The sequence below is a fragment of the Salvia miltiorrhiza genome, unplaced genomic scaffold (genome assembly GCF_028751815.1).
Source record: "Salvia miltiorrhiza cultivar Shanhuang (shh) unplaced genomic scaffold, IMPLAD_Smil_shh original_scaffold_354_1, whole genome shotgun sequence".
NCBI lineage: Eukaryota > Viridiplantae > Streptophyta > Magnoliopsida > Lamiales > Lamiaceae > Salvia > Salvia miltiorrhiza.
In genome coordinates, this window is record NW_026651532.1 from 159,529 (window position 1) to 180,304 (window position 20,776).

General features: G+C 38.4%; 2 protein-coding genes and 1 long non-coding RNA gene across 3 annotated transcripts; 2 read left to right on the forward strand and 1 right to left on the reverse strand.

Annotated features, from left to right (window-relative positions):
- Positions 1-8: 8 nt before the first annotated feature.
- Positions 9-2,666, reverse strand: LOC131004207 (protein LOW PHOTOSYNTHETIC EFFICIENCY 1, chloroplastic-like). Its single transcript, XM_057930833.1, has one exon. It carries the CDS (start codon positions 2,386-2,388, stop codon positions 82-84), a length of 2,307 nt encoding a protein of 768 aa, XP_057786816.1. The 5' UTR covers positions 2,389-2,666; the 3' UTR covers positions 9-81.
- A 2,489-nt stretch (positions 2,667-5,155) lies between these two features.
- LOC131004200 (protein PECTIC ARABINOGALACTAN SYNTHESIS-RELATED-like) lies at positions 5,156-10,951 on the forward strand. The gene is made up of 11 exons (XM_057930822.1): positions 5,156-5,782; positions 6,623-6,673; positions 6,766-6,856; positions 7,420-7,496; positions 7,795-7,883; positions 8,511-8,630; positions 9,156-9,272; positions 9,385-9,528; positions 9,665-9,788; positions 9,875-10,066; positions 10,198-10,951. The coding sequence occupies exons 1-11, from the start codon at positions 5,156-5,158 to the stop codon at positions 10,555-10,557; spliced, it is 1,992 nt and encodes a 663-aa protein (XP_057786805.1). The 3' UTR covers positions 10,558-10,951.
- Positions 10,952-14,926: 3,975 nt separating this feature from the next.
- LOC131004205 (uncharacterized) lies at positions 14,927-16,713 on the forward strand. Its single transcript, XR_009094931.1, has 3 exons — positions 14,927-15,114; positions 15,964-16,022; positions 16,492-16,713. It is a non-coding gene; the product is annotated as an uncharacterized LOC131004205 (long non-coding RNA).
- Positions 16,714-20,776: the final 4,063 nt, after the last annotated feature.

Here is a 20,776-nt window from a genome sequence, read left to right on the forward strand (position 1 = left end):
AATATAACTTGGAGTTGGAAAGATGATTCATCACATTCCATTTCAAAATTGTCACAACAAATCATACATTCAACAAAGAGTTTATTCGCCCTTTGATGTATAAATTTCTTTCCTAACAAAAGGTTTACTTCTTCTAGGAACATCAGCTAGTTTACAGAACTCTGACAAATTCTTCCTGATCTGCACCTTCTTCTTCCTCTCTGGCGGCCGAGACCCGAGAGCAGCAACCTCGAGTGTCGCCCCATGCAACTGTGCGGACTGCACGACAGCGTCGTAGGCCTTGGCTGAGAGCTCGAGGCCCTCGTTCCGAGCCCTCAGGTGCAGCTCATAAGCCAGCCTAGGCTTCCCATCTCTAGCAAGAGCCTCGATCAGCATCTCGTAGGTGACCTCGTTGGGGGTGATGTTGTGAAGCTTCATTCGCTCGAACCACTCGTACCCCACGCCCCCATGATTGTTCCGACCACACGAGCTTATGATCGCGTTGAACGTGATGACCGTGGGATCAACACCAGCAGCAACCATCTCCTTGATGATGGAGTCCAAGAGATCAAACTTCCCTTGGCCGGCATAGATCGAAGCCATGATCGTGTAGGCGTGCAAATTTGGCTCGAACCCGACTCTGATCATGTGCTCCCACACCTGAAGGGCCTGCTCGTAGAGCTTCCCTTTCTCGAGCGCGCTGAGGAGAGCCCCATACGAGATGATTGTGGGCTTCTCGCCCTGCTCAACCATCCTCTTGAATATCTCAATGGCAGCCGAGGTCTCTGAAGCTTTCGAGCAAGCAACAAGAACCGAGTTCCACTCTCTACTGCCCGGTTTAAGCCCTTTCTCCTCCATTTTATTTAGCAACCTCACACCCCATCTCCAAATCCCCTTCTTCCTAGCTGCAGAGAGCAATATGTTAAAATGAGAGATGATCAACTCGTACGACATGTTATTCGGTTTAGGCCCTTTGTCTAACATATCCTCGTAGATCTCTAGAGCCGCCCACCACTTCTTGGCCTTCCCCAATAGCCAAATGAGATGGTTGCAAACAGACAAGCTCATCTCGTTGTCCACTTCTCTTATCCGAGTATAGAGCTCCTTAGCCACGACACAATGCTCCTCTCGTGTGCACGCCCATATGAGGCGCTCGTGCTCTGCACGGCCATGCTGCAAGCCGGCCTCATCCATCTTTCTCAGCAGCCTAAACACCTCACTGCTCCGGTTCTCCCTCATCACAAGCCAACGTCGCATCACTTGGTAGCATATACGAATGGTGAAGCTTTCTAGCTTAGAGAACTCATGATCCCAATCCCAATCCTCACCATCATCACCTCTCCCAATTTCACCTCCTTTGTATTTATCTCGTATTTCAACGAAAAATGCTAGAGATCCAAATCCATCTTCTAGCCTACGATAAGCAAACAACACAATTGAAAAGGATGCAGGTGATGGTGATATACCTTTACTTGGCATCTCTTCAAAAATTTGGAGGGCCTTGCTTTCCCTCCCTTGTTCTGTGTAGATCCCCATCAAAGTGTTGTACGTCACAACACTCGGATGCACCCCTTTAGCGGCCATATCATTCATAACATCCTCAACAAAATCGAACTTCCTAGTTTCCTTCATCGCTCCCAAAAGGCTGTTGTATATGAAAAGGTTCGGCCGGACCAAACCACCACTCTCTTCACTCTTCCTCTTAAGCCACTCAAAGAGAGCCATTGCCGATTCTAAATTATTTTCTTTACCAAAACTTCGAATCACAGTCGAATAGACCTGAAGGGGAAGGATCCTCTCCACCTTCAGCACTTCCTCCACATCATCAGCAGTTCTAGCTGAGCTCAATCTACGTGCTAGTGCACGAACATCAACCCTTTGACTACTCACATTCTTAACTTTCTCTCCATCATCATCACCACTATTATTTGCACCATCAAATTCACTACCACAATCCTTCCCCTCCGCTACATCCAGCTTGGGATGAGCACATTCTACCCTATCTATCTCCCCTGAAACCTCATCTACGCGGCCTAACTCGTCAATGGAACAATTCTCTCCAACCGTGGGCTCATCCAATGCCCACGACACAGCACACGCTGCACCAAGAAAGCCCTTCTTAGGCTTATAAAAGCCATTAATCATGCTTGCAGTTGCAGAGCCCAAATAAAGCATTTTGCACTTCAACTCATAGTTTTGGCCAGCAAGATACACTCCATTTCTACAACCCTTAAAATATCTCGACAAACGCAATGAACCATGGCCATGAAAATTGCAAAAATCCAATCTTTTCCTCCTCTCTCCCCATTTAACCAAACTACAAAATGAAATTAATTCTAAATCCAACTGAGGTACTACACAAGAGTGCCAAGATTCACTCGTTGAAGGCCAAATCGTCAGAGCTTGCATATTTGATCCCAAATAACTCTAAAAGTGAGAGCAAAACTTCAAGATTGAACTATCCAACCAAAAATTGTGGCATACTAGTTTTACCCCATAACAGAATTGCGCGAAAGGATTTCCAACCATCAAGATCAAACAACAGAAGCCTCAAAAAAAAGAAAGAAAGCTTGCTTTATGATTAATTTGGAGATAAAATCATACCTTGGTTTGAATGGACATGTAGAGGTTTTGGGTTTTGTTTAGAGGAGCTTAAGTCGCTGGCTTTCTCACAGCCATTCAATATCCGAATTAAGACGTGAAATCAATTCGGAGTAGGGATGTCAATGGATCCCAGACCCGATCCAGATCCACGGATTCAGACTCTTTTTTTCGAATTTGGACCCGACGGACTGGACCGGATCTGGACCACTCTCTAAATTCTCGGGTCCAGATCTAGAGTAGTAGATTTAAAACCCAGATCCGGCTAGGGCTGGCAAATCGTGCAGGTCGGGTCGCTAACGGGTCGACCTGATATCGACCCAACCTGATAAGGCCAAACCCGAACCCGAACCCGACCTGATAAGGGAATGCTCAAACTCAACCCGAACCCAACACGAACCCGATATCAACACGATTTGAACCGGATTGACACGACACGATAGCGACACGATCTGATAATAACCTGATAACAACACGATTTGAATCGGGTTGACACGACACAATAACGACACGATCCGATTACGACATGATAACAACACGAATTTGATTTGATTCATTCACAACAACAACAACAACAACAACAACAATAATAATAATAATAATAATACAAGATTCGTCACATATGCTCAACATATCCAATCGACATAGGAGGAATTTAGAATGAGGCATAAAAGTATAATAAAAGAAACAATAGTTAAAAAATGGAAGATATTAAAACTCTAAACTGAAGTGAAGATAAAAAATTTGAAATCAAAAATTTAAAAATTAAAATAAATATTTAATAAAAATAATAATATTACTATCAGGTTACCTGAACCCGACCCGAAATTATCAGGTCCTTATCAGGTCGACCCGATAAGGATCCAAACCTTATCGTGCGTGTTACTAACCCATTAATTTCGTGCGGTTTCGTGTCGTGTCGAAAATTGCCAGCCCTAATCCTAAGGTCCTTGATTCCTATTCCATTAAAAGAGTGTGGTTAGGAAAATCCTACTCGTAAGAGTAAAAATATTCAATCATGCAACGTAAACATCATCTTTATCTATTACCCCGTTCAGCTAAAATGCTAAACTGTTTACATATCCTTATATATGGCCTGAGCTTGAGAGTCTGAGACATCTAATAGTGTTGTAGTTGATTTGTTTCACTTTTAGGTGTTCATCCTCTTAATAATATATATTTTCTTTTATTTAAAGAGTGTGTTTACTTTGAAGTATAAATAAGGAATAAATTTTATTTATCACTTTATATTTCGTTTGTTTTGATTTAATAAAAAATTCGAATAAATCATACTATAAAATTCTTGAAGAGTATAATTTTATGGTAGTTTATAAATGTGTTAATGCCGTGAAAAACCATGAACTTTGGTGCGATTTCCAAACTTTCCATGAACTATTTTTTTTTATCAAATTTTTCATGAACTTAAACACTCGAACAATTTTTTCATGATTTTCAAAAATCCTCAAATTTAATGCTGACATGGCATTTTTAAGTGACCTGAAAAGTGACATGGCGTCACCTGCGGTGAATCAAAACGACGTCGTTTAGTTAGGAGTAAAACGACGTCGTTTTGAATCCAAACCCCTCTCTCTCTCTCTCTCTCTCTCTCTCTCTCTCAGGTGGTGGCCGAGCTCGCCGGAGTGTAGATTTTCGCTGGAGGGGCAGGATTGGTGTGGTGGTGGGGGAAGGCAGCGGAGGGGCGGGCAGATGGTTGCGCCGCCGTTACAGCTTCTACTCCTATCTCTCAATTCAGGAGCACACTCACACAATTTCTCAATGACAGAATTCGTAAAGTTATACATTCATCTCTCGATCTCTCTTCTCAATTTCTCAATTTAGGAGCACACCCATGCAATAAATCCCTAATTTGGAGGAAGAGGATGGCAGATTCGATTTTTGGAGGGAGGGCAGCGGAGGGGTGCGGCGAATCTGCGGAGGTTGTTGGGGGAAGAAGAAGGCGGCGAATTTGGTGTGGTGGTGGGGGAAGGCAGTGGAGGGGCGGGCAGATGGCTACGCTGCCGTTAATGGTGGTGGAGGAGACTGGATTGATGCGAGCCTAAAATTGAAGATGACGAAGAGTTCCAGAGCTGACTAAGCCTTGCCAGAGCTCTGCTCTGCCGAGCTGTGCTCTACCGACAGGTCAGCTTGGTATTACCACGTAAGCGACACGTCAGCTCGGAGGTTCACCGAAGCAAAAAAGCATGGAAAAATAGTTCAACCCCTTAAGTTCATGGAAAATTTGATAAAAAAAAAAAGTTCATGGAAAATTTGGAAATAGGCCCAAAGTTCATGGTTTTTCACGGCATTAACCCTTTATAAATAGAGAGATAAATATATTATTATTTAAAATAAATAAAATATAATTTCACTTTAAATAATAAATTTATACCTTTTGTATAGTAGGGATGAAAAAGCAAATACACCTTAAATAAAAAAAATAATACTTGTGATTGACTCTATACAAATTAGCAAGTGTACAAAACATATAATAAACCGTTGGTCCTGATGTGAACCGACGGTTGCTTAGACCGAGTTGTAAGTTGTAACCATACATCACACGGTTCGATTGTTTCCAATGGAACGAGAACCATTGATTTGGAACCCAAACCTCTGGTTCGAATCATTTTGCCACTTTCTTACTATAAATGATTATTTATTTTCTCCACCAAAATTAACCCCTGGAGATGATCTGAGTCAGTCACATGGACTGTCAGCGACACTAGATTATTACTCAATCCCCTTCCCTGCCCCTTTCTCTCTCACACACCACACACTCTGGAGCTCCCATCGCCCTGCACCGGAACAAAATCGGAGGCCAAGGAAGCCTAACCGCGTCAATTCGAGTACATCCCCGAATCTCAAGCTGGCGTACAGCCCGAAGAGAGCGACGGCGGAGCTCCGCCACTCGAGCTCCATCGGCAACCGCGCCACCCCGTCCCCCTCCGCCTCCGCCGTGGCCTCGTCCCCATTCTCATCCGACTACAACTCCGTCACTGCCGCCGCCGACGATGATAATGGCCGCGATCGGCATTCCCGGGATCGCTCATTCCGCTCCTATTTCCAACCTTTTCTCCCGCACTTCCTTTTCCCCAACGACGATCTCTACAGAGCCCATCCCCATAGATCTAAGATCTCGATAGTCATACTCGTCGCTATTGTTTTCGCGGCCGTGATTTCGGTTTCTTCCGTCGTTCAACGATTGGTATATGCCGAATGCCCTCTTCGTGAGTTGCCTATTTGTTTATGTGTGAATGTGCTTGCGTGTTTGGTTTGTTATTCTTTGGTGGTCCGAAACTCTCACTATACTCTTTGTGCATTGTGGTTTAAAGTTCATTGCTGTTTTGATTGGTTTTTTCCTAGTTATTTTTATGATATCATGGTGATACTTCGATTGAGTTACTTACTTTTATCAAATTATCTGGACCCTAAAAACCTGAAAAATATATGCTGAACATGGAAATTTGGCATTTACTGCTTCCTTCCATTCTTTGAGACCAAAAATGTAAATCCCATGGAAAGATTTCAGAGATGGTAACAACTTTGGACAACAGATGGTTATCATTCAAGCTATAGTGAATACAGAATATACATTTATTTGTGAAAATGAATAAGCTTCTGCCTGCTAGCAATGTTCATGAGTTGAGATGTGCAAAGTTAGGAGAACGATATTTACTCGGAATTGGGATTTATTTAATTAGTTTTGAGTTGGTTGAAACAAACAAAGGAAACCCTAGCTTGCTTGAAGTTGCAGCAGAAGAATTTTCTCAGATGAGCATTGTTAATTTGCATCACATAATATCCTTGAGTGCACATTGATGCATTATAAATGATGGCTGGTGCTAACTTTTTTGCTACAATTTATTGAACGGTGGGTCTGCCCTATGTCGCATCCTGTGGCGTGGGAGGTTTTTGATTTTCTTTTCATGATAGAACTCACTTGTGGATTCTAACTTCTGATCTTATTTGCACTTATTCTACGATTCCATGATTTCCTCCAAATTCTGATCATATTAATTCTTTGACCTCTCCACATTGGCTGCAGAATGCCCCTTACTTGTGCAGAAAAGATGGTATTACTCTTCAGTGCCCTCATGTAAGCTAAAATGGTTATCCACTTCTCTCTCATGTCATCTTCTTTTCATTCTGATTGTGTTTTCTTAATGTCATTACTTTCATTATAAGCAGGTTAAGGAGCCTCCCTCACTCTGGGAAAATCCTTATTCAGCCACTACATCATGGAAACCTTGTGCAGAAAGACGTGAGGGTGTAATTTCAGGTACTCAAATATGTGGATGAATGTATGAACAAAAATCATTGGTGCAGTTACCCCGAACTGACATCAGCACTGAAATTAAACCTTTTTTCAATTCCCTTATGGCTAAATTGTTGAATGGTATTTTACTAAACTTAATAATTGAAAGCTTAACTGATTGAAACATACGACTACTTATGTGATGATTCGGGAAAGTGAATTATGTAAGTGCAGGCGGGTGGCTGTTTACTCATAACTACATAAGACACTGTTAAGATATGCCACTTCAATGCTTTATGTATTTTAGTAATGAATCATCATACCATGCGCATCTTTCCAATGATTTTATTTGCTGTTTGTTATGGTTCAGGAATTAGGTTACAGTTCTTTCTTGATGGTTAGTAAAAGCAGAAGACTATATTGTCTTTTACTCTTTAAAATAGTGTGCTGGCTGCTTGGGTGTAACTTTAACAGTATACTGTCTACTTATCTCATTATTGTAGAATATATAGTATGGCTTTTGCTAAGACAAACTTTTGGAATGTATTAGCAGATATAAATTGGCTTTTTTTTCTTTCTTCTTGCAGATCTTCCATCTAAGAATGCAACAAACGGTTATATCTTTATTCATGCTGAGGGCGGTCTCAATCAGCAAAGAATTGCTGTAAGAGATTCTTGTGGAAAGTTTCAAATCATCGTCTGCATCAATTTTTTCATTACGGAAGATATGCTATTTGGATCTATAAGTTCAGCTGTCACATCTAATTATTTACTTTTAAAAAATTGTTGACCTTTTGAATTGATTTCCTCCATTTGATAACAGTCAGTTTTTGTGCTGCAGAGATTAGTTTTTGATATTTCTTCTTTTATCTTGATATTGCATGGACCATGGAGTACTCTTTGATTTCCAATACTTGCTTTATATTCTGAACTTGGTTATGAGAATCTATCTTTCTCTACAGATATGCAATGCTGTTGCTGTGGCAAAGATCATGAATGCTACTCTTATTTTACCTGTGCTGAAGCAAGACCAGATATGGAAAGATCAAACGTGGGTGAACTTTCCTAAAGCTACATATGGATTTCATTCTATATTGCCCTAACATTGAGAGTCTTCTTATCTGTACTGCAATAGTGACTGCAAGATTACTGTAAATCTGTAATACTGAAGAGAACTTTGTGTTAGGCCACTCTATATACATTTGCCCTAGCTCTTTCTTTGGCTTTGTTTCTGGTGCCCAGCTGTAAAATTAGAACAAAACGACCTTGGCCCTTCCCAAAATGGTTACCCTAACTTCTTAGCCTGCTTCATGTACTTGAAATTTAATGCACTGGTGCAAATGACTTTGCATTGCAAGCGATGTGCTTTAATCACTTCTAGCTATGATGTATTCTGGTTTCTGAGTCTTTTCATGGTGACCTTTGTCAAGCCTGCTGCTGTTACTACTTAAATCTTTTTTATTTGATCAAGTGGGTTCCAGTTTACTGATGGGTTTTTGAAGTTTGATGCATTGCACCCTTGGCTTATGAACACCAACAATATTTTGCAATGTGATGCAAATTCTATAGTAGGATTCTGAGTTTATAATATATAGTTGTCTGCAAAAAATTCAGGTCATATTTGATGTAGATCATTCTATTTAATAGGATCACTTATATGTTGACCTGTTGACTGCAGGAAATTTGAAGATATATTTGATGTAGATCATTTTATTGACTACTTGAAAGATGATGTTACTATCGTGAGAGATATCCCGAAATGGTTTACAGATAAAGCAGAGCTGTTTTCTAGCATAAGGTTTGGTGTTTATTTGCGTACGTACTCTTTAAATATGTTACTGAGCCTTGATAGACTAAAGAATATGTCTCCACCTAGCTCCATCTAAAGAACAGTTGCTAAACATTTGGAATACTTTCTCTTAATTTCAAACATCTGATAGGTAAATAGAAGCTTAGTTTTTTCATATGTACAACTAGGAGTTATTCTTATCCAGTAGTTGCTCAAAAACATACTCGTTTAATGCTTTATTTAAAAATTCTACTGTGTATATTTGTTCTTTGTCAGCATAGGTTATGCTGTCTGGGATGGAAAAAGGAGTTAAATTGTGATAATAATAATAATGGTGTTTTAACCCAAGGGTTTTCAGTTATTTATTTATTTATTTTATGATAAAAGGGTTTTCAGCAATTCACTACAACTAGAAAGCAAAAAAATTAGTACTAGTTTTTGATGAACTTCTCTGATCCCTTTGGATGTTCTATTTTACAAACTGAGAGTTTTGCTTCTTGTGGATCTTACTTTATTTGCATATACTCATGACAGACGTACTGTAAAGAACATTCCAAAGTATGCTCCTGCACAATTCTACATTGACAATGTTTTGCCTCGGGTCAAGGAAAAGAAGATAATGGCCTTGAAACCTTTTGTTGATCGACTGGGGTGAGTTGTTTGTTTCAATTGATGTGTTTCTTACATTTTTCACTCACAAACATGTACATCAAGGACAGTATATATGTCAGTGTTGACTCAACCTACCTTTCTTGTTCACAAGGTATGATAATGTTCCTCAAGAAATCAACAGGCTAAGGTGCAGAGTGAATTATCATGCCTTGAAGTTTCTTCCTGAAATTGAAAATATGGCTGATTTACTTGTATCGAGAATGAGAAATCGGACGGGCAATTCTAATCCTTTCATGTAAGTGATGTACACTATCGTATTTCTGGTTCTCCTGAACCATATCATATAAAGTTATAATTGCTATAAATTTGTCCTTTCAGATGAAAGGTCTCCAAAATCTTTTCATATGTATCTATTTCCACATGTACATCAGGGCTCTGCATTTAAGGTTTGAGAAAGGTATGGTGGGTCTTTCTTTCTGTGATTTTGTGGGGACTAGGGTGGAGAAAGCTCTGATGGCTTTATACAGACTTAAAGAATGGCCCCGACGCTTCAAGGTATCATTTTCCTCAAGTTGCGTTTTTTTCTATTTTGATTTAAATTCAGGCTAGTTGTGATATCTTTCTTGGGCTTTGTGCTACAGGATGGTTCCCATCTTTGGGCACTGGCTCTTCAGAAGCGAAAGGAAGGACGTTGCCCTCTTGAACCCGGTGAGGTAGCAGTGATGCTTCGTGCTATGGGCTATCCTAAAGAAACACAAATATATGTAGCTTCAGGGCAGGTTTATGGTGGACAGAACCGCATGGCACCACTGAGGAACATGTTCCCCAATCTTGTAAGTTCCATTCTTCAATCTATTCCCATTGTCATCTAAAAAAACAAGATACTGTGAAATCTCTGCTGGCCCCGAAATTTATATTGTTGACCATGCACCATAGTTTTAGTTTCATTAAGGATCCGTTACAGGTCACGAAGGAGGAATTAGCAACCAAGTTGGAGTTGGATGGATTTAGAAAGCACGTGACAAGTTTGGCGGCTCTAGACTTTTTGGTCTGTTTGAAGTCTGATGTCTTTGTCATGACACATGGTGGAAACTTTGCTAAACTAATTATAGGGAATCGGAGGTATCTAGGCCACCACCTAAAATCCATAAAACCAGACAAGGGTCTAATGTCCAAATCTTTAGGAGACCCTTACATGGGCTGGGCCACATTTGTAGAAGATGTGATCACAACCCACCAGACTCGAAGTGGACTACCCGAAGAAACTTTTCCCAACTATGACATCTGGGAGAATCCCTTGACACCTTGCATGTGCAGAACCTGATTACTATACTTGTTATAGTGTAGCGCATACCATAGGCAATATGCTGGAAGGCAATGTACCCTAGTCGAGGGCAGAAATTTTGGTTGGGAAAAAGCTAAAAGCTATAGCTGCAGGTGATGAAATTTTACATCAGAGCCTGGGTGGATGTGATGAAAGGTCTCTTGCTGCCAACCAGGGGCTTCAGATTTTCACTATACTTTCTTGGCAGGGGGCGCAAAGACACTACATGATTGTATTGAAATATTGATTAATTTTAGATCATAATTTTTCATTTGTAAATTGTTATTTGCATGCATGGAATGCAAGTTTTTAAACTGAGTGAGTTTGCATTAAGAAATCCTGCAAAATCTATGGCTGTGTCAGTATTGCACGAATCCACGATTGTTTCATTTCATTTGAGGTGCAATTTGAGTTCGAATTCTGTACTTTTTAAATCATATAATAGTCTAGGATTATTTACTAGGTAATAGAAATTGTCGTCTCATGCCTATAATTTTTTTTGAAAATATCTCATGCCTATAATTAGTAGAACAACTGAATTTTTATTGGCTCTTTGTGGGCCACTTTCAAATGGAGTAATTAGGATTTAAGCTGCAATGAGGAACCCTTGAGTACTACTGATCTACTGATTAACCTACAGTATCATTCACTCTGCTCAATCTAATATAGTTATAAATAATTACATTGAAATATCGTATACATAGATTCACATAGAAAATGTGGAAATATGCAGAATATCGAATATCAGTGTAATATATATATTTTTTTTGAACTCGAATATCTGTGTAATATTAATTCAGCTTAACAGTAGTGCAATGGTGGACGAGAATGAAGTGATGAGAAAGAGAGAGAGAGATGCAAAGGCATTGGTATACGTTTGCTACATTATAACCAATCCGAAAGATGCAAAGGCCACCGTCCAAGTCCAAGTTCAATCTCTTACGAGGTTTTCGAAAGCAGCTGCCTTCAAGCTAGAATCTGATTTAGATGATTTCATGATGGGAAAGAATTGTCCTAAAGAGAAAATGCACAATATCCTAACTTTATTATTTTCACAAATAATTTAAAGTGAAAATGCGCAATATCCTAACTTCATTATTTTAACAAATCATCTAAAGATCGCCTCACGATATATTCGATACATTCGAACTTGAGATATTTGATCTCAAACATTAACCATACTACTATTTACTCACGCATGTATTATTGACGTTAATCACATTACACATGCATTGTTATTTCCCTTTTCTTGTATAGCATTGTGATTCAATTGATCTGTCCTATAATATCCATGCCTCTCATTTTTATGAGAAAATAAAATATTTTAAAAAATTATGTGACAATAACTCGAAAAACCTTTAATCTCAAATATTAGTCATATTATTATTAGACTAATATAGGCACACAACATCTATCTATATTTTTATTGTTAAATAATGTCATCACCTTAGAATTTTCACTTGAAAGAGATAACCCCTAGATGGCTAGATTCAAAAAAATTATTCCACGTTCGTTCAAAGTCCTTGAGAACCATAGGAAAATTAAAAAAAAAAAAATGTTATAAAATTATAGCTAAACTCGTAGGGGACATTTATTTTGTATCATTGATAAAAAAGTTAAGATACAAATCCACTCCTGAACTAGACACTCCTAGAGCGTATACCTTTCCATTCTCGATCTTGGCCAAAATACACCCTCAGAGTCCATAAAAAAGATGTATTTAAACTCAGCAAGTTAACGGCAAAGTGGCGTCAACGTGATTTCGATCCCGATTGGCGGCGGAGAGGGGATCTCCTCCCCTTACTGCCTCGATTTCATCGCAATCGGCACATACTGCGCTGTTTCGAGGGGGATTTTCGACTCCTCCTCAACTGGCAACGACAGCCCCAATGGGATGTCGGTGACCAACCTCGCACCGTGGCTCACCACTGTCGGCGCCGGCACAATCGACCGTGATTTTCCCGCTGACGTCATCCTCAGTGATGACAAAAAATTCTCCAGCGTGTCCTTCTACTTCGGCGCGCCGCTCAACGACAAACTGCACAATTTAATTTATCCGGGAGACGGCGACAATGAAACAATAGAGGGGGGGAAGCTGTCGGTATCGGCACTGGGGGTGAGCTCATTGACATTAGTGCCGGTGGAGCGGTTACAACGGGAGGTAGAAGAGTTGAGACCGGAGCTGCAGCCAAGAGTTTTTTTTATGGCGGTGAAAGTCGGGGTTCCGGCGAAGGCTGGCCGAAAAAGTTTTAAGGGGCGAAATCCATAATTTAAATTAAAAAAAAAAGTTAATGGAGAGATAACGACGTTAACTCGTTGGATTTAAATGCACCCTTTTTATGGACTCTGGGGTGTATTTGGACCAAGGTCGAGAATGAGGAGTGATACGCTCTAGGGGTGTCTAGTTTATGGGTGGATTTGTACCTTAACCCTTGATAAAATGTATGATTTAATACTTTTATCATTAAGAGTGAGATTTCTCCAATCCTATTCTTTTAGGGTGTGTCCTCTTTAATTGTAAGTTTATCATGAGAAAAGAAGGATAAAGAAAAGATAGAAAAATTTTATCGAATTTTAGTGGTCCTCAGTCTTTTTATCTCATGTTCTTTTTCGTAAAAAAATATATGAAATATTATGAAAGGAAAGAAAAGAGAGAGAGAGAGAGAGAGAGAGAGAGAGAGAGGAGAGAGAAGGAAAAATATAGAGAGATGAGTTAAATTGTACTTCATCCGTCCATCAATTCGTGTATTGTTTATTTGTTGAGTGGAGAAGGGGCACGCTTTTTAAGAAAAAATGATATATTTAATAAGGAAATAGTTACTCCCTCCGTCCCAGAAATAATGGCCTGTTTCTTTTGGGCACGGAGATTAAGGAGTGTTGAATTAAGGTGTTAAAGTTGGTGGCCCACCTTTTTAACCATTTAATTAGCAGAAGTAATTGTAACCATTAAGAATGTGGTGGCCCACTTTTACTTTTTTATAAATTTAAATATTCTTTAATTTTTATTACAATTAGGTTTCTCTTTAATTTTATTATTCAAATTTTAATTGAACTTTTATAAATTAGGGCGCCACTTTTAGATTCAGTTAATACTGCCCAAAATTTCACTTCCCTCCTAATGCGCCAAAAGCTGTAAAGGCTTCAAAAAAATTTCAACACCAAATTTAAATGAACTTTTGCATAGAATTTGAATTTCCCTCTCTTTACAACCACAAAAAGCCTTATAAATAGGCACAAGTGCAGATTCAGTTTTTCATCCTAAAAGGCAAAAATTACAGCAAAAAGAAAGGGAAAATGAGAAGAAAAGATCTAAGTAATGGAGAAAGGAACACCATTGTTCAATTCCTTCTTCAAGATAGCAAAAACGACAAGCCGAAGAGAGGGAAGATCCAAGAAGCCATTGTCAAATTCGGAAGCTCTAGGAGGACCGTGAGTCGGCTTTGGGCTGCGGCAAAAAAACAACAAGAAAGAGGTGAGCACATTCATTCGGCAAGCATGAAAATACATCGACCACATCGAAAAAGAGTGCAAATCGACTTAGAGCTAATCTCCAGCCTGGAATTGAGCAAAAGATCAACTATTCGAAGGCTTGCAAGTGGCATAAATTGCAGTAAAAGTACAGTGGGTCGATGGATAAGCAAGGGATTGATCAAAGCTCACACAAGTGCAATACGACCCGACCTAACTGCTCCTAACAAACTTCTACGCCTGCGGTTCAGCCTTGAAGCCATAGAATACGATCGTATTCTGAAGGTACTTCAGTTCAAAGATATGCACAACACTGTGCATATCGACGAGAAGTGGTTTTATATCTGTAATACCCGTATATTTTTATAATATTTTTATTAGTATTTATATAGTTGTTAAAGGAATTAAATAGCTTGAGATGCTATTTAATTATTTGAGTATTATTTACTAACGAGTTTATTGGTTTAGTAATTAAGATTTATTACTAAATCAATAGTGTGAATAATATGAGAGTATTTAATTTTATTTTCTTGAAGATGAATAATTGTTGGTAGATAGCTTCATTAAATTTTTGTAGTTGGAGAATATTTATTTAGGCGTGTTCCTAAAAGAATTTTATTTATTTATAAATCAATGTATTAATATGTTTCTTTTCATGTCATTAAAGTTTAAGTATGTAGTTATATATATATATATATATATATATATATATATATATATATATATATATTCTCTAGTGGCCCTAAATTTTAGTGATATATGTCAAGTGGTCTTATATGATTTATTAGTAAACAATTAAAAAAAATGAAAATGAAAAGAAAATGCAAGTGGATCGAAATACTAGGAGTTAGAGTCAGATTTTTTTTAACAATGTTAACTCTATCAAATTGTTTTAGTTACACGACTTCCAAGGAAAAAAAAGAGGATAATGAAGCACTATATTATTTCTAATTGAGAAGAGTCATTTCCTTTCCTCCATCCTCAGCTCGTCGACCTTCTTTCCCAAAAAGAAGAACCACCATTTTCTTCTTTCAAGTTAACCTCGTAGAGAAATTTCAGGTGATAACTGCAAAATCTTGAAAGAAAAGGGTAAATTCTTTAATTCTTTATCTCTCTATGGTTCGAACTTGAAGAAAATTTCTATTTCAAATTCTAGGGTTCTTCGAAAAATTTGGGAATTTTATACTAGAGTTGAAGTATGATTCTAATATTAGTATATATTATGTTTCTGATGTCCTAAGCATGATTGTGGTGGGTAATTGCAGTAATTGTTACTTGATTTTGGGATTTTTCTCAAGGTAGTGTAAACCCTAGGTTTGAGTTCGAAAATTCTGATTATGTTCTTGAATAAATGAGTTTATATATATGCTCTTGAGCTGGAATTATGTTATATATGAGTATATTATGAGTTTGCACTATAGGGTTGTGAGATTGATTTTGTTAGTTTAGGGAAAGTTGGGGCTTTTGAATTGAGAAGGTTTATATGCTATTGTTTGATGGAGATATGTATATTATGATGTGATTTTATTAATTATGGAGATTAGAACAGCCCTACTACCCAATTCTTTTATGAAGCTCTGTTGTATAAAGAGAGGGAAGTGATAAAGTTGCTATGTGTATGCATGTAGTTGAGAGTAGTAGCATTGGTGGGGTTTAATTTTAGCTCATTAAGGTTTCTTTTAAAGAGATTGAGATGATTAAATATATTAGTTTATTAAACTATATATGCATATGTTTATTGAGAGTTGATGAACATTTTTAACTCATTCTTTTATCTTTCCTTATTGAATTCAGAAAAATGATTTTAGTTTATTGATGATGTGATGTGAGGAAATGTTAGGATAATAAGGGAATAGCAAACATGAGTTATTATTACAATATTAGATATATATAAATTTTCCTTACTTATTTTTCTTACAAATTTTTATCTATTTTAAGGTTCCAGCTAGGAACGAGCGTGACACTAGGGTACAAAGTGAGTAAAGGAGATACATCAGGTGGGCTTACTAACTCAAGAAACAATGATGCATACTTTACTATATAAAGTTTAAGTGTATGCATTTATTTTCAAATTGTTGACTTGCCAATGTTTAAGATTTGTATGATACCATCTACATAGAAGAACGAATTCGGGTCTTGAGCGAGTCAGGATTTGTGTACACAGAGTGACGGTTAACCTTGAGTTAGCTTGTCGTTACGTTTGGGAAGGAGGCCTACTTCTCAACGTGTTTATTGAGACTAGTAGATATGGTACATACTTACATGAGAACTTAGTCTGCGCAGACACTTTCAAATACTATGTAAAAACAGTTTAGCAAACACAGGTTGCTTCAGAAAATCCCTTGTGTATTGCTTAAAGTGGCAAGTTCAATATATAACATTATCATGCAGAGTTTTAAATGTTTTCGGCATATGTTCACTGAGTGCTTGTGGTACTCAGCCCTGCATATCTTTTTAAATGTGCAGGTTAAGTTTGGATGAAGATGGAAGTGTGCTGAGCTGGAGCTTTTTGTTTATGTAAATAGTAATAGGCTCAGGATGTTGTGTCTTCATACATAATGTCCCATGATGTACTCCGCTGCAACACTTTATTTCTCTTATCACTTTTGACGTGTTGTAGAATGTTTTAAAACCTTAACCGGTATATGAGCGTGATAAGTCTTGGTTATGATATTTATTTGGTCTAAACTTCTTTTGTTAAAGTTTGATGGCTATGTATGTAAGTTAATTATACGTTTGTCTTAGTTTCCTTTCAATTACTTTCCATCTCTCGTTCTCCACCCTAGTCGTACGATACCTGGTCTAGCTATCTTTCTCCTAGGCCGGGCTACGACAATATCACAAAAGTAAATCACAGGTTCTACTTAACCCCAGGAGAGGCAGAACCGCACAGAACATGCAAATCAAAGAAACACATCAAGAAAGTGATGTTCATGTGTGCAGTGTGTAGGCCAATATTTGCAGAAGATGGCAGCGTATTATTCGACAGAAAAATAAGGATTTAACCATTTACAGAATTGGTGCCTGCTAAAAGGAACAGCAAAAACCGGGAGGCTGGAACTTTGGAGTTAAAACCAATCGAGAGCATAACAAAGCAAGTCACAAAGCATTGTTTTATCAATAAGGTATGGATTAGTGACGATTGTTGTGACATATGCAACTGTAAAATAGTAGGAGTTGAATGCATTTGTATTTTAGATTAATTTCTGTATTTCTACATCATTAGTAATGAATGAAGTGGTTTTCATACAGATGATACCAGCCATATAGCTTAAATGGCCAACATTTGCAAGTAAAGTGATTTTCATTCAACAAGACAATGCAAGGTCTCACATCAAGGATGATGATCCAGATTTTAGGCAGGCTGCAAGTTCTGATGGCTTTGACATCAGAATTATTCAGCAACCCCCCAACAGTCCAGACACGAATATCAATGATTTGGGATTTTTTAGAGCAATCCAAAGCTTGCAAACAAAAAGTGTGTGCAACAATGTGGAGGAGCTAGTGGCTGCAGTTGAGAAGTCATATGAAGACCTCTCACCTACTACTCTAAACAATGTGTTCTTGAGTCTTCAAGGATGCATGGTGGAAATGATGAAGGTGAAATGACACAATGCATACAAGATACCGCACATGAAGAAGGGCACACTCATTAGGCAAAATGAACTTCCGAGAAATTTGGAAGTCTCTAATGAGTTAGTGAAGGAATGCCTACAATATCTTGTGGATAATGGCTGTGAGGAGGGCATGGACCATCTAATGAATGATCTAGGTATAGGATCAATTTCATTAGATGGGATTGAATACCTAATGACAAACTTAGGTATTCAAGAACCATGACTTAGTGAAGGAAAGATGAATGATTACTTTTTGAAAGCCAAACTGATTTTTGTGAAAAAATACAGATGTTTTTGTATGCATTTTTCAGTTGTAAAAAATGCCTTTTGTATATGAATGCAATATGTAAAAAATGCCTTTTGTATGCAATTTTTATGCAATGAAAATATGTTGTTTGGTTCAATAGATGGCTAAGGCAAAGACCAATAGAGCCACAGGCATCAAGAGCAACAGCCACACAGGGCAACAACACACAAAGCCACACAGGGCTAAAGCACATAAAGCCACAGGCAGCCAAACAAGGCAGAGCAACACACAGCCACACAGGGCAACAGCAACACAGAGCCACACAAGGCTAAATCGCAGAGCCACATAGGGCTAAAGCACACAGAGCCACAGGTAGCAAGAGCAACAGCACACAAAGCCACACATGGCTAAAGCACATAAAGCCACAGGCAGCAAGAGCAACAGCCACACAGGGCAAAAGCATACAAAGCCACAGGCAGCCAAACAGCAACAACCGCACATAGACAGTAAAGTAGGAGCAATTCAACACCTCATTCAAATATACTTGAATCATTGATGTTTTAGGCAAAAAAAAACAGTGAGCAACATTTTTTATCATTTCAATACCCAATTATATCCATCACCCAGTGTACAAGAACATGCAATTATCGACAAACACACCAACAACACAAGAATTAGGTAAAAAGGTAGATCTCACCCAAAATAGAACCGGCAGATAGATCTTAAGCATGGAAAGGGCCGCCGGTGTGTAATCGAGCATCCATTCAGTGTCCAGAACGTCGGACCATGATTCCTCACAAAGTAATGAACATGGTTCATTGTTAGAGGAAACGCACATCGATTGAGGGGGAGTAACCTTAGCATTTTCGGCAAATCTCTTATGAATTTTTGAAGGCCGGCGATAGATCGTTCTCCTGGCCACAGGAGAAACCGTGGCCAAGGGTGAGGCTGGAGCAAATCCATCTCCACTCGTCCCTTCCGTAGAAGGCAGCCCGACAGAGGCTTCTCCAGACACCGGTGAAGGACACGAAGATCAAAAATCCGACGGTGGCAACCAGCAGGGGAATTCAATCTCCGGCGGCGAGCTTCAATCGCACGGATCTTCAGTGTCAGGGACGAAATCACCGCTCAGGTAACCCTCCCACTGGGATTTCGTCATCGCGGCGCAACCACAAACGGAGAATCGGTGGAAAGGTCCGGTGGACGGTGGAGATCGGTGGAAAGGGCCGGCGGACGGTGGAGATCGGTGCTAAGCTCAGCGGCGCCCCTTGAAGGAGGCGAAACTAGGATTTCGAGTGAGAGTCTCCCCAATTTCAGAAGAGAGAGGAATAGGGTGCGACGTCCGCTTTTTTTATTTTCTTAGGGTTAATTAAGTTTTAATTAAGTAAGCTAATTAAGCAGCCTTGAAGCTCTAATTATTTCTAAAAATAGAAACAGGCCATTATTTGTGGGACAACCCAAAGAGGAAAACATGCCATTATTTATGGGACGGAGGGAGTACTAAAAATGGGTAGGACACGAATTGGTGGACAAACCAAAATGACAAACTAGGACACGAATTGGTAGACGGAGGGAGTTAAAATTATATTAATCTCAACTATTTTTGTCAATTAAATGTTAATTTTTTATTAGGATAATAGAAATACTCTTTCAATTAAATAAGTGTTCATTTGATGAAGTTTTATAAAAAGTTGATAAAATGAGAAGAAAAAATATCTAAATTGGATGGAGGATAAGATAGAGGAATTGATGTGCCACGTTTATTGTCAATTTGTTGACCTGAGTTTTAGGCTCAACATCAGATTCTAACTAAATATGACTGTAACAGAACTAAATGTAAATCCAAACTGAAAAATGCATGATTAAGTGTAAAATATAAATGAACATGCGTAAAACAATATGAAGAATCGAATGTGTACACACCATTTATAGAAGTTACAAGATGAAGGGTAAAACAATCATTTCAGCTTTATTTGCATAGGGCTAGTTTTTCCCTTTCAAACCCATGCTCTTTTATGTCGAGGGTATTTTTGCCTTTTCAGGATCTTCACATGTTCGGTGTGAATGGATGACGTAGCCTGTCATTGTTGATGAAGATTTTTTCTCAACAGTCTTTAGATTGCGTGTCAGAGAAGTGCAAATCATCGATCGCTATGTGTTGTTACGTTAACAGAATGTTTTGTCGTCATGTGCTTTGCAGTTAAGATCTATGTTCTTCTTATTAGAGTGAAAAGCTCTATCCTCAGATTTGCACCTGTGTGGTTTTAGTCCTTTTGGCTTGTAGTCAGATCTGCGCCAAATATCATCCTCATCACAATTATATACAGAAAATATTTATTAATTTTCGTACAATATTTTTACATTAACAAATAAGAATTAATTTAAGATGACATCTGTCATTTGAGCATCATCTCATTCGAACCATGTAAGACCTGCAAATCATCATCTAGACCTTGAAAAAAGACAACTAATTTTGAAAGTCCAACTTTTGAGTATCATCTCACCTGGATATTGAAATACTAAATCTTACTTTTATGCGTCAATCTTTTGAGCATCGCTATCTCGAGCTTTAAAGATCATAATTGACTTTGAACATGATTTCATTTGGAGTTTAAAGATCAAAGTCGACATGTGAGGTTATAGAATTTGGAGCTTGTAAAATCAGAACTGACTTATAAACATCTTCTCGTATGAAGCTTCAAAAACCATGGTAGACTTTTGTGCATAATCTCAATTGGAGCTTGAAATATCATAACCAGGTTCCAAAAATCATCTCATCTGAAGTTTGAAATAGAAGAACTAACTTGTCAACATTATGTCATTTGAAGTTTGAATGATCATAACTAAGTTATGAAAACAATATTATCTTAAGCTTGAGAAAATCTGA

Bases quoted from the DNA above. Each gene is read 5' to 3' on its own strand.
- LOC131004207 (XM_057930833.1), bottom strand. From the start codon at position 2,388: ATGCAAGCTCTGACGATTTGGCCTTCAACGAGTGAATCTTGGCACTCT.
- LOC131004200 (XM_057930822.1), top strand. From the start codon at position 5,156: ATGGAACGAGAACCATTGATTTGGAACCCAAACCTCTGGTTCGAATCA. The intron at 6,857-7,419 runs GTACTCAAATAT...TTCTTCTTGCAG, and splicing joins ACGTGAGGGTGTAATTTCAG to ATCTTCCATCTAAGAATGCA. The intron at 7,884-8,510 runs GTGGGTGAACTT...TGTTGACTGCAG, and splicing joins CAGATATGGAAAGATCAAAC to GAAATTTGAAGATATATTTG.